We start from the raw sequence: 13342 nt of genomic DNA on the forward strand, positions 1-13342 counted from the left end.
AAAGTGAATACTTAAAATGTGGTAGCACAGCCCCAACACAATGGATCATCTGAAACCAGGTGTGCATTAAGGTCCGAGGGCTCCTGAACTCAGACTAGTCCCCCATTGTTAATGCAGCCTACTCCACACTGCCTGCCCACCTGTGTGCCCATCTGCTGTATCCTTTTCCCTTTGCAGTCACATTCTGCAGCTTTGCTCTCAAGCCCGACTACAGCAACTCTCTCTTTGCACTGGTCTAGTTTGTATCTGCTGCAGCCTCTTTATTTTATATTCATTCTGTAATACACGCACATGCACACATGCACATGCACGCATGCACATGCACACATGCACACACACAGTGTGTGTGCTATGTGATTTGAGAATTAATATTAGTAATTATTAGTAATTAAGACTGACCAGTGTTAAGTTTCAAACCCCAAATCTGGGACAAAAGGCTGAGGTGTCTATTTATATCAAGTTGGACCTGGCCTCCAGGTTCTCCCAGCATCCCTCAGTCCCTACCTATTACAGGGTATGGCTCACAAACCCTTCCTTCTACCCTGAACTCTCCAGCCCAGAGGCTGGGCTGCCTTTCCCCCAGCTACCCTTCCCTTGTAATCCGAATTTTGGTTACCCACTCTTTTCTGGATCTTTTGTTTCCTGGATGCTGCCCTGACTACCCTCTCTCCCTCCCCGCTTCTCCCACATGGCCCAGCTCAGCCTGGTCATGCCCCCTCTGGAGTCTCCCAGATGTCCCTGCGTCTGCTATGCTCTCCTACATGTCTACAATAAACCTTCACCACCAACCTAGGCACAGTCACGACTTTTCTTCTCCTTTTTCTTTTTTTCATTTAGCCAGGCTACCAAGATGGATGGATTTAATGGCAAAAGCAGTCACTGAACCACAAAACCTTGTGAATTTGATTGTACTCAATAAATTCTGACACTGTGGAAAGACATGCATGTTTCTTGTATGGCCTGTTCAGGAGAGGCCCCCACTATTAGGAAGACAGCTCTTAGTCAGGGCTTTTCAAGGTGGAACAGGAGAGGCAAGAAGCTCACCCCTGGCATGGCAGCCCAAGGGGCTCCACACATTCTGACCCTAACTGTGACTGGTGAAAAACACTAAAACCAAATCAAAAAGCCATGTAAAGATTATAGAAGAAGTCCTGGCAAAAAACGGAAAATGAAAAACTGAAGAAAAAAACAAGCCAATGACCTCAGTGAGAATAGTGTCTGTGTTTGAACAAAGCCTCTTCCTCCCAGCATCCAGCTCAGCAAGGGGGACTCCAAGCAGACACTGCACCCAGGAGCACGGGCACTCTGGGAGGAGGCAGCCGTCAGTACTCCTCAGCCTGCCTCCCATGATGTGTGTCTGGGCTAAGTCCTAGATGGACACCCCTGTTGGTGGGGTTCTCTCTGGGAGGCTGTGTGCTACCCTCCCACCCTTCCCCAGCTTGTGAGGCTGCTTCACAAGCCGAAAGCAAAAGAACTCAAAAGATAATCCTTTCTGTCAGACCCTCTAAAGCTTTCATTTATGACAAGGAATAAAATCTTTTCATTTCTCCCACCTTGTAAAACCTTAGGCAAATGTCTTAATCTCCTCCATGTAACTATTGTGTACAAAAAGGCCCTGTGGCATTCTTGGAACTGTAGGGACACGAGTGACCAACCCCTTCCCTAATTTCTTTTCTTTTGGGTCAATTGCAGGACTGGAGCAATGACTCAGCAGTAAGGAGCATGACCATTTTTGTAGGGCAATAGGATAGTTTTATAATTGCTGCTTTATGTCACATGGTTATATTAACATGGTGACATCACATGGCATGTACCTTTTAACTTTAGTAAAGATGGCTGCCAGCCATGTGACATCATCCATTTTGATGAGGTCATCAGTCAAGATGGAGGACAGCCATAGGGTTGCTATTTAAAAACATCTATTCTCCTAAACAAGAGTCAAATCTAAGTTATACAGTACATTCTAGACAAGAGATGAATCACATATATACCCATGTATAGATATTTAATTGTAAACCTTTTGTTAGATGTTTAAAGCCAAATTTTGTTACAGATTGTATAGATTTTTAAACCAACCCAATGAACTTATGTAGGGGACCTGAGTCCAGTTTCCAGCCACCACATGGTGGCTCACAATTGTCCAACTCCAGTTCCAGAGGATTCAATGCCCTCTTTTAGTCTCTGAGGTCACAAGGCGTGCACGTGATACACAGACATATATGCAGACAAAACACCCATACACATAAATATCTCTATCTCTCTGAAACTAGCCATCTGTTAAAGGCTGTGCAGTTGGACCCCAGCCAATGGGGAAAGGGCACAGCCACCACCTGTCTTAGGATGAAAACCTGTCTGGTTGAGCATGTCCTTCTGTTTCTGTGAACATGGCAACCTGCTTCATGGAGACACTTTAACTGGGGTGATGGGCTCTTATTTGTGACCCTGAGCTTATTTCTAACTGCTGACCACAGCCGGCACCGTTCTAATGGGGTGATACAGAACATTTCCATTGTCCCTGTCCAGAGCCGTAGATGTGGAAGGGAAGATTCTCCCCACAGGCTCATACATGGACAGCTCCTGCCCGCTCTCTTCTAAAAAGAACTTGCTTCATTAAAATTAGGCTTAGAGACGTTTAAACCCAGTTCTTAAGGACACAGGAGTTGTGAAAGGTAACAGAGAGATTTCCAGATGTGAAGTAGATACAGCCTAGACTACAGGGCGACTCTACAGGAGAACTGAGGAAAACGACAATTGGGAGGAGCCCTGGGGCAGCAGGAAGAAAGATAAATATAGACTTCAGGAATGATTACTTAGAAAGAATCAGAGTTGACACCCTAAGCTTGTACAACTATTTCTGTCTTAGTTCACTGTTGAAAACAAAACAGCTGGGTGTGCCCAAAGAGTGAAGCTAGAGTCTGCCAATACCACAACCCAGGGCTATCCCAGGGGACAGCAGCATTCTTCCCTAGGGAGCAGTGTCGGAAGCTTAATTGTGGAGGCCAGGCCATGGCTGCTGTTACTTCAGTGTGTACAACAGTGCGCTCGGCTGTGCCTGGCTTTGGGGAACTCCACAGTGTATACAACAGTGTGCTCGGCTGTGCCTGGCTTTGGGGAACTTCACAGTGTGTACAACAGTGTACTTGGCTGTGCCTGGCTTTGGGGAACTCCATTTTACAAAGCAGCATTTGGCTCCATTTTGAGCACAGACACAGAGGCAGGTGACTTAATCTCCTCCTTCCACCCTACAGTACCAGCTCTCAACACAATTCAGGTGGTATGGCCTGATAAGAGCTTATTCCTAAAGTAAAAAAGCACTACCTATAAGCTTATCCAAGTATACATGGATATCTGGGCTCATGTGCATATGAAGAACATATCAAAAAGCCAGGCCAATAATGTACCAAACACGCCAGGCTGACAAAGGGCAGAGAGCATCTTCACCTGGACTGAATAGGTTCAAAGCAGCCCCTCTAAATGGCAGTGCTCCTCTCCTAAATGACAGCATGGGTTCAGTTCAGGCTGGACTCTTGACCAGGTAAACACTATTGCTAGCTGTCTTAGTTAGAATTTCTATTGCTGTAGAGAGACATCATAATCAAGGCAACTCTTATAAAGGAAAATATTTAATTTGGGTTGGTTTACGGTTTCAGAGGTTTAGTCCAGTATCATCATGGTGGGACATGGCAGTGCAGACAGTCATGGTGCTGAAGGAGGAGTTGAGAGTTCTACATCTTGATACCCAGGCAGCAGGAAGAAACAGTAAGACACTAGGATCGGCTTAAGCTTCTGAAACCTCAAAGCCTCGCCTCCAGTAATAAAGATCCTCTAACAAGGCCACACCTCCTAATAGTGCCACCCCCTATGACATTATGGGGCCAATCACACTCAAACCACCACACCTTGGGAGGATTGCAGAGGTGGCTCAGTGGGAGAAAGTGCTTGCTCTGCAAGCCTGACCACCTGGTTTGATCCCTGGATGGAAGGAGAGAAGTGATTCCTGCAAGTTGTCCTCTGACCTCCACATGGTACAGAGGCATTCACATCCATGTCTGCCTCTCTCTGACAGGAGCGACTAAAGGGGTTCTTCAGAATGAAAATGATTCCAACTATTTCAAATGTACATGGATAAACAAGGAGAACCAGAAAATGTAACGTGTAATTGTAAAACTCTCTATAAATTCCTGTTTTCACAGTTTCTCACAACTGATTTTTAAAAAGTAACTGTATAATATGCATGCAATGGAAACAGAGCCTGTAACAAATCAGACCTATACAATCGGAATTGGTTTAAAACAGAAACAGAACCACAAAGTAAAACTGTGTGGCTCCTTTAAGAAGGTTTCCTGGTTCACCAGGACAAACAGCTTTGATTCTTTTGGGAGGTCTGGCGATGAATCATTTAAATAGGGTCTGTGAGCAGAGTACCACAGTTTGCTTCATGGCAACATAGACCCGCTGTGTGCCTAAAAATGGGACAATGTTCATGGCTCTCAGAGGCAGTGAACACACCTCTACCACAGAATGATGTGCCAATGTGGTTGACTACATCCACATAAAAAAGCCTGAGAGATCTCAAAAAGAAATTCTAAACACCAAAAAAAAAACCCAAAAACCAAAACCAAAACAAACAAACAAAAAAACCCACAGAGTTTAGGCAGCTTTTTGGTAGCAGCATTTTCTTGGGTGGGCTCTGTTTGATAGAAGGGAGAAGAAGTGTGATTCCTTTGAGAGGTCTTCCTGATTCAGCAGTAGCAACCCCCCAAAACAAACAAACAAACAAACAAACAAACAAACAAACAATGCATGGTTTCGAAATGCAGCTTCCTGGACCATGCTGCCAGCATGGACTGTCTCTTTCAGGAGGCCGAGCACTTGAATGGGGTTTGGAGGTAGCATGCTGCAAGTTACTTGATGGCAGCATGGGCCACCTGGTTACCAGAGTTGAGGCGGTGAGCCACGCTCCCACCTGGCAGTCTCAGAGGCAATAAACAGACCTCCACCTAGCGCTTTGCATTTTAAGAAGTACTCTTGGACAGAAAAGGATTCCAGATACACAATAGGACAGATTCAGACATAAAAGATCTCTAAACGAGACACTGTGTTTAAAAATGTATGTAGGGTTGGGAGAGAGAAGAAAAAGAATAAAGAGACAGAAAATGTAATATAAAAGAGTACAGACAGTCACAGATTAAAGAAGTAAAGATAATAAAATAAATATTAAACTTGCAGAAAAAGTAATAGAGTAAGAAAAATAAGACATGAAAAGATGGAATATACACAGATAGTCTGGATTATGTATATTATTGTGTTTTCTTTGAAAATTTTGATTGTGAAGGGGCTAAGTACAGAGAGACATTTCATTGTATGGGCTGCTAAGCTAAACCAACATATTTATTTTAAAGGTGTCTTGACTTCAAAATTTGGGTCTAAGGATATATCATTTTGGAAAAGAGGTTTTTCTTTTGTTTCCACAGAGGATGAGAACCTGTGGAATCCTTCCAGACTAATGTGGTTTGATGGACCAAGAACCCTCCCAAAAGGTCGCTGTGAACACCCCCAAAAATTACTGTGCCCAACAAAAAGCAGGAAGCAGTTTGGAGAGAGCTACACCCAAATTCCCTAAACAATTGTTTATAATTGTTTGTTTACATTTAAAGGAGGATATGATATAGATATGACTAATTTGCATTGGCATGAATCTTGGTTTACTGATACAAATTTTAAGGTCAGTTTTGTTATATGTATATTTCTGCTCTTGATTAAGGTATCATGTTTGTGCAGCTCATTTAAAAAGGTATGTATAATTAAGAAATATAGGTTAATAGATAGTCATCTATAATAGTCAAACTTGTAGCCATGTTAGTTAGGTTTTCTAGATCTAAGAGATGTATTTCAGATGGATAGTTATTCTTCAAACCTTTCAAAGACTACAGAATATGGTATTTAAAATGTTTTAAGAACTTAGACTTTTCATGACAATGAGACTCATCTGCTCCAGGCAGCACCAATTACTTCAAGAGATGTTGAGCACTGAAGAGGCTCCTTATGGTGTTGGTTAGCCATTGGGTAAGAGACTGCTCTTGCCTGGACTGCTTGATGCTATACTATATGAACTGGACATGCAGGGCCCACAGAAAAATGACTGCTGAAGCTGCCTTAAAAAGGTGAGACAGTCCTTTGGGGTTCCTGCTTCATGAAAGAGTCTGCTAGACATTCTGCAGGACACAGAAGAAAGCAACTGATGGACTTTGCCAGTACAAGGTAAAACAGATCTTCAAATTTTCTGCTTCATGGAAAAGTCTGCTGGATACTGTGGGTCTGTAGGTTGAAGATGGGTGCCTGCAACATTACAGAAGAACTTTGGGTGACTGTCCAGGCATCAAGATGTCTCTGTCAATTCCTAGAGTTTTGGAAATTGCTTACAATACACTTCCTGTTTACTTAGGTGATTTTATATCCTTCTGGAGTCTTTGATGGAGTTGAAGAATAGATAGTTATAATTACAGTTTTCCTTAGTTATGATAAAAGATAAAGTATATATAAATGCTGTAACTGGAGATACTTAAGACCCTGCAAATGAACTAAAAGAAAGATCAAAATTCTTAACTGGTAAAATTAATGGCTTTTAAATCAGTACAGTGAATGCTAGAAATAGATTCTCCTTGATAAAATAAAAGCTATTCAAGATGTGTAGGTAAGGAAGAATACTTGAAAAGTACCCATTCTTACATGGGGAAGAAACAAGTGTACACCTGGCCAATTAAAAATGACATGAAGGGTCATGTGCATGCAGTCCTGGCTTGGGAAGTTTCATTCTTGAAACAAAGTCTCACTATGTATCCCTGGCTGGTCTGGAACTCACAACACAGACCAGGCTCAACTCAAACTCATAGAGATCCACTTGTCTCTGTCTCCTGAGTGCTGGGACTAAAGGCACTCACACACATTCAGGACATTCCTTAAGATGCCATAAATTAGTGGAACTAACAGACATCTGAAGGTGGGCACCCTTCTCAGGTGTTGGTCAGACATCAGAAACTACACAGCAAGGCATTACCAAGTCTGAAAAACAGGTTGCATTAATCTACTTCTACATGAGTATTTATTTAATAAATGCCTAGCTGTGTGGCATCTGTAGAGGGGCAGCTAACCATCCTTCTGAGTCCCTCATTGCTCTTCTAATCACAAAGAACGCGAGGTTACACCGGACTGCTCAGCCACTCGAAAACAAAGCCCCATCTTGGTGCTGGCACAGCTTCCTGCACTCTTCACTTGGCATTGACACGCAGCACAGCAACTGTGAGATCACCTGTCTAATGCTGAGATTCATGAGGCCAGAGATAGCACTTTCACCTCTAGTTCAATGCTTAGCTCTGTGTCTCGCATTAAGAAATACTTGATGATTGGATGGTAATATGTAAGTGGCATGATTAACTGAAAACACACGTGGGAATCAGAAGGCCCATGTTAAACAGCAGTGTTCATTGCGGTATTTGCCATGCATCAAACATAAGTGTTTCATTTAGTTTTTAGCACAGTTCTAAGGTCATCACTATCTTACACAGGAAGAAGATTGATATGAGATGTCCTTCCATATGCTATTAATATTGGTTGATGAATAAAGGCTGCTTTGGCTTATGGCAGGACAGAATATAGCTAGGCAGGAAATCCAAGCAGAGATAACAGGAAGAAGGCAGGGTCAAGAGAGGCACTAGCAACCATCAGAGGAGAAAGATGTCAAAGCATCACCAGTAAGCCACGGGCCATATGGTGATGCGCAGATTAATAGAAATGGGTTAATTAAAAATAGGAACTAGCTAGTAATAAGTCTGAGCCATTGGCCAAACAATTATGGTTACTATTAACTCTCTGAACGATTATTTTTTATAAGCAGCTGTGGGACTGGGTGGGATGCAGAAAGTCTCCAGCTACAGAAAATAGAAGCCGCCTTTTCAGAGACTTTGAGTCTAGGTGAAGCCTATGCTTTAATTACCGTGCTGGAAGTGTTCTGCACGGATGGTGTTCAGGAGCTTCTACAAACCAATCCCTGTCTTCTAATTCATTCCTGTCTACTGAGTGAAACTAACGAGGCTCTACTGTGACTGGCTGCTGACTATACCCAGAGGTTTGTGAAGGTCTTCACAGCAGTTGCTATGGACATTTGGGAAGGGGCCTGATAGGAGTCTTTGGGAACTGTGGGATGCTGGCTCCATCCTCTCTCTGCTGTCTGGCTCATGATATGAACACCTGTTCAAATGTGCTCCTTCCATGATATATTTGTTGCTCTTAAAGCCCACACCCACAAAGCTGCCAGGACATAAATCCAAACCCCCTCGGGAAACGATCTCCTCTTCTGTGTAACTGTATTTCACAGGAGCGACAGAAAACCGCCTGGCTGCTCAAGTGACAACGAGGTGGCTCTGAGAAGTCACACTCTCCCCCTCATTCTTCCTGCCCGTGATGCCTTGAAAGAGCAGAGATATTCCCGTAAACCACGTTTCAGGACTTTGCAGACGTTGTGTCTAGCTTTCATCCTTTTCTGTTTGAAAACGTCAAGGCTTCCAGGCAGAGAAAAGGGACGGGTGTGTGTCACACTGCTTTGAAGCTAAAACCAGCTGTTAGTAAGCAGAGCCACAAGTTGTCATTTTTGTTCCACAAATACTTTGCTGACATCACTGCTAGCTAAAACTTAAAGAAAGGTTGGGAAGGGTACAAAATCAAAATAAAACACCAAAACCCAGCACTTCAACTATCAGAAAAAATGGTAAACGAAGGAGGCAGAAAGCCTGGCTACTCATATCCTTCAGCGCCAATGGCTCTCAACCTTCCTAATGCTGCGGCACTTTAATACCCCAACCATAAAATTATTTCATTGTTACTTCATAACTGTAATTTTGCCACTGTTATGAGTTGTAATGTAAACAGCTGCTATTAAGGATATTTGATAAGTGACCTCTGTGAACGGGCTGTGACCACAGGTAGAGAAGAGCAGGACAAAGAAAGGGGCTGCAGTGGCTCTCCTAACGCCGTCTGAGTACTGCTCAGGTCAGAGTTCATCAGCAGGATGCCTAGTCCAGCATCTACTGACGACCCTTTGTGTGGCGTGTGCTGAAATGCAGTTTCTCTAGACAGTTTATTTTGGGCACAGCTCTCTGGAAGGAAAAAGTGTCAGTGAGAAAGCTAGACAGCTTTCCCCTCAGAATATTCTTCATCTACCACTGCCTTGGACATGAGGATGCCAGCCCTGGCAGGCTGTGGGTGCTAACCCCACAATGCATCAGTTCTTAGTTGCCAGGAGACTGATTGCTGGGCCCGAAATCCCACAAGGCTGGTCTAGAAGAAGCAGGGAATCCTAGCAACATACGGAAGTACCCAATCAGAAGCAGCCTGAGAACACTATTGTGAGTATAGGGCATTGCTTCTTACAGAGGACTGACCACAGAGCAGAGGTTCAGGGGAGGAGGAGGCAGCTCTCTGGGCAGCTTGCCTTTGAGCTCACCTTTCTGACGGAAGGGTCCCCTTTGGTCTGATGATACGATAGTGGTGCTTTTGCCTGGAAAAGAGGGAAACATTTCAGTAACTTTTTAGATCTGATTAGACTTTATTTGACCCACACTGCCAAAAATTCAACTAAAATGGTGTAGGCAAACTTAAAACAACAAAACAGAACCTGAAACTCAAGCTATTTTCACAGGAACAATGAATAGAAATTTATGGAAAAAATTTCTGGAAATCACAGTCAGAAACCACAAAGTCAGAAGTATGAAAAGGGCACAACTGAATGATGGTGTGTGTCCATATGATTAGATGTATGTGGACGTGTATAGAGGCCAAAGGGCATCAGGTGTCCTCAGCCACACCTCCACCTCATTTTAGGACATATGGACAGGATCTCTTGCTGCATCTGGACTGGCTAGACTGGTTGACCAACGAAGTCCATGGATCCACTTGTTCCTGCCTCCCCAGAGCTGGGGTTACAGGTGGTAACCAGGCACCTGGCTTGCTATGTGACTGGTGGGAATCTGAAGAGGGCCCTTATGCTTACGACAAGCACTTTACCAAGTGAGTCATATGGCACCTTTACCTTCAGATTGATCAAATGGTGAGAAACTAAGGTGCTGTGGAGCCTCCCTGGTAATGTTAGTCAGTGGAGCATAGACAACACTCAGCATCGTAGAGGCCAGAAGAGAAAAAACTTTTACTACATCTGCTACAATGTGGGTGAATTGTAATCTGAGCTGCCTAGAAGTCAGAGAAAAAGCACATAGAGCGTACAGTTCTGTTTATCTAAAATTCGAGATAATGCAAATGAAGTTGGTGTGTCAAAGAACTAGTGTGTGGCTGCCAGAGGCGGGAGTAAGTTCCTGGTGGCACTGGGTGGAGGCAGAGCGTGATTGTGAGTGCGGCGATAGTCACTTCATTTGTACAGATCTCAAATTCATGCACACTATCTGGAATTTATATCAATGAGCACGTTAAAAACATTTAGGTAATTTATAGACTACAGCTACATCTTAGAAACTTATAGCTTTATGTGCTGTGTTAGAAAATAAGAAAGGCTTAAGAGCAAGAATCTACATTTCAAATTTGAGAAACTAAAAGAAGATTGAAATAAAATCAAACTAAGCAGAAGAAAGAAAAGCAGAGACATCAAGACAATCCAGGCCACTGCCACTCTGGTCCCCACTAAAACTTGCTGGCAATAGCATCCTGTTGACGTCCACATATACGAGTCACAGGAGAGATGAAGTTGGCACTGACCAAGAAGCTCCTCCTGCTAGCCTACTTTCACATTCCCAAGCCATGCTCACATTACCAAGACCACTGGCACTGGGGAGAGCCATCAGCAGTCTTCCCAGTTGTGAGCCTTGCGAGCTATAATAATGACAGGAATGGCAAGATCTGTCACAGGGGTGCATGAGTGTTATAGGAGTAACCAACTGCTTTGTGGTTGGATTTAAGGCCTGCTCTACAGGAGGAAGCACATGTTTGACACTATAATCTAAGAACCTGTGGCCTGGGAGCTTACAGGCCCTGGGGGAAAGTCTGTTATGATTATTCCTCTCGGTGGACACCGAATTAAACTGCCCTTGAAATTCCCATCTCCATACCCACACATTAGTACGGCTCTCGGGCTTCATCACAGGAGTCTGTGTGTGCAGGAGATGGCAGCTAGCACAGAAACTCACCACAGTCAACGAGACAGTTACATCACACCCACCCACGGCTCGGAGACCATGACAGAACAGGAATCAGAAAAATTTAAAAAGGCAGAGAACCAGAGCAAAACGGCATCTTCTGGACACAACAGGACCACTGCACTCATGAGCTCAGAGCAGTGGTGGTTGCCTGCACAAGGTCAACCCAGCAGACATCCAACGTGGACTGGGGAGACTCATGAGCCCAGCCCCTAACTGAGACGCCACCAGGAGGTGGCAGCTTATGGACAAGGGGGAGCCGGTTTTCTTTAAGGATGTGGCCTCTGGTAGGGAGACCACATCCCAGTGGATGGCCCCACAACCAGGGGTATAGGGTAGCACAAGCTGGACCTGGGGATTATTTAAAAAAGGAGATAAAGGTGGGAGGGAGAGGAGGAGGGGGCAGTAAGAATTAGGGGTGAGGGATGAATATGATCAAAATACATCATATGCATATATGAATTTCTCAAAGAATAAAAATATTAAATATGTTCAAGAACCAGCAGAGCCGCGGCCAGCAAGACGTTATCAATGCACATATGAACAGCATCAGCTGGAGATCAAATCTGAACACAGCCGGCAGCGGGTAAACAAAGGATGCCATTTGTGAGCTAAGTTAGGGTGAAAGAGGAAACGGATTCAAATTTTATCCAAAATGAGCTAGAAATGGTCAAATAATATAAAGAAATAAGATACAAACAGAAACATGAAATAAGACATGATAAAGAACCAGATGAAGTGCGTAAGTTGTCAGAAGCGTATAACTACAATGTCTCCCACAGGACCGTGACTACCAGCTTGCACTGCAATTTAATATTTGAAGTTAGGTTCCTAAAGCAATAAAACGCTAGCACACACAAGTTTTACATTATAACTTCTGAGATGTGGAGGAGTGAAACCATGATTCAGAATCTCATGTTTAAGATGTGCAAGCATAACCTCATTTTCCACAAAATACAGAATGAGGTGGCCGTATCTAAGCAACTTAGTTTCCCAGTGAGCATAAGCACTCATCTTAGTTAGTGTTCTATTGCTGTGAAGAGTCACCATGACCACAACAACTCTTATAAAGGGAAACATTTAAGGAGGTGTCTTATAGTTCAGAAGTTTAGTCCATTATTATCATGGTGGGAAACAAGGCAGCATGCAGGCAGACATGGTGCAGGAGCTGAGTCCTTACATGTTGATCCAAAGGCAAGAGAAAGTAGTCTGAGACACTGGTGTGGCTTGAGCATATATGAGACCTCAAAGCCCACCCCCACAGTGACATACTTCCTCCAACAAGGCCAACACCACTACTTTTGCGGTCATTTTCTTTCAAACCACCCTGGCCCCAAAGCCTTGTAGCCATATCATAATGCAAAAATGCATTCAGTCCAATTTCAAAAGTCTCCATAGTATATAACTTAAAAGTCTAAAGTTCAAAGTCTCTTCTGAGATTCATGCAATCTCTTAACTGTAATCCCCTATAAAATTAAAATAAAAAAGCAGATCACATACTTCAAACATATAATGGCACATGATATACATCACCATTCCAAAATGTAGGGAAAGGGAACATAGTGAGGAAATACTGGACCAAAGCAAGACTGAAAATCAGTTGGGCAAACTCCAAACTCTGCATCTCTATGTCTGATGTCAAAATGTTCTTCAGATCTTCAAATCCTTTCAGCTCTGTTGACTGCAACATACTTCTTTCTTTTGGGCTGTTTTCACTCCCTGTTAGCAGCTTTACTTAGCAGGTATCCCATGGCTGTCCTCTTAAACATCTTGGGGTCTCCTAGGTAATCCAAGCCTTACCTTTTCAGTTCACATAATGGCCTCCATTCAGGGACACCCCTGACACATGCCTGGCCTCAGTGGCATTTCTTAATCATGAAAGCAAATTCCATAGCCCCTTTCTTCCATCCTTAACTCTGGAAACACATGGCCAAAGCTGCCAAGTTCTGCTACTTACTGGGGCTGGAACATGGCCCCTTCGTTCAATTACATCTTCACCAACTTTCTGTTTTCAATGGTTTCCTTCACTGCCTAAGCTTGGGTGTCCTGAAACTGGATATGTAGACCAGGCTAGCCTTGAACTCAAAGACCCACTAGCCTCTGCCTTCCCAGTTCTGGATAAAGGCGTGCACCACCATGCCTGG

At 43.6% G+C, this 13342-nt stretch overlaps 1 protein-coding gene across 6 annotated transcripts in view; it reads right to left on the reverse strand.

Annotated features, from left to right (window-relative positions):
- Window positions 1-13342, reverse strand: part of Vps8 (VPS8 subunit of CORVET complex) — a 212800-nt gene that overhangs the window by 20520 nt on the left and 178938 nt on the right. For 5 of the 6 annotated variants that reach the window (XM_087902093.1, XM_087902095.1, XM_087902086.1 and 2 more), the window contains one exon: window positions 9500-9553. The exons of the other annotated variant lie outside the window; for it this stretch is intronic. In XM_087902093.1, coding sequence (XP_087758219.1) covers window positions 9500-9553 — 54 coding nt within the window. The remainder of the gene's footprint in view (window positions 1-9499; window positions 9554-13342) is intronic. 6 annotated transcript variants of the gene reach the window in all.

The sequence above is a fragment of the Myodes glareolus genome, chromosome 2 (assembly GCF_982192425.1).
Source record: "Myodes glareolus chromosome 2, mMyoGla1.1, whole genome shotgun sequence".
NCBI lineage: Eukaryota > Metazoa > Chordata > Mammalia > Rodentia > Cricetidae > Myodes > Myodes glareolus.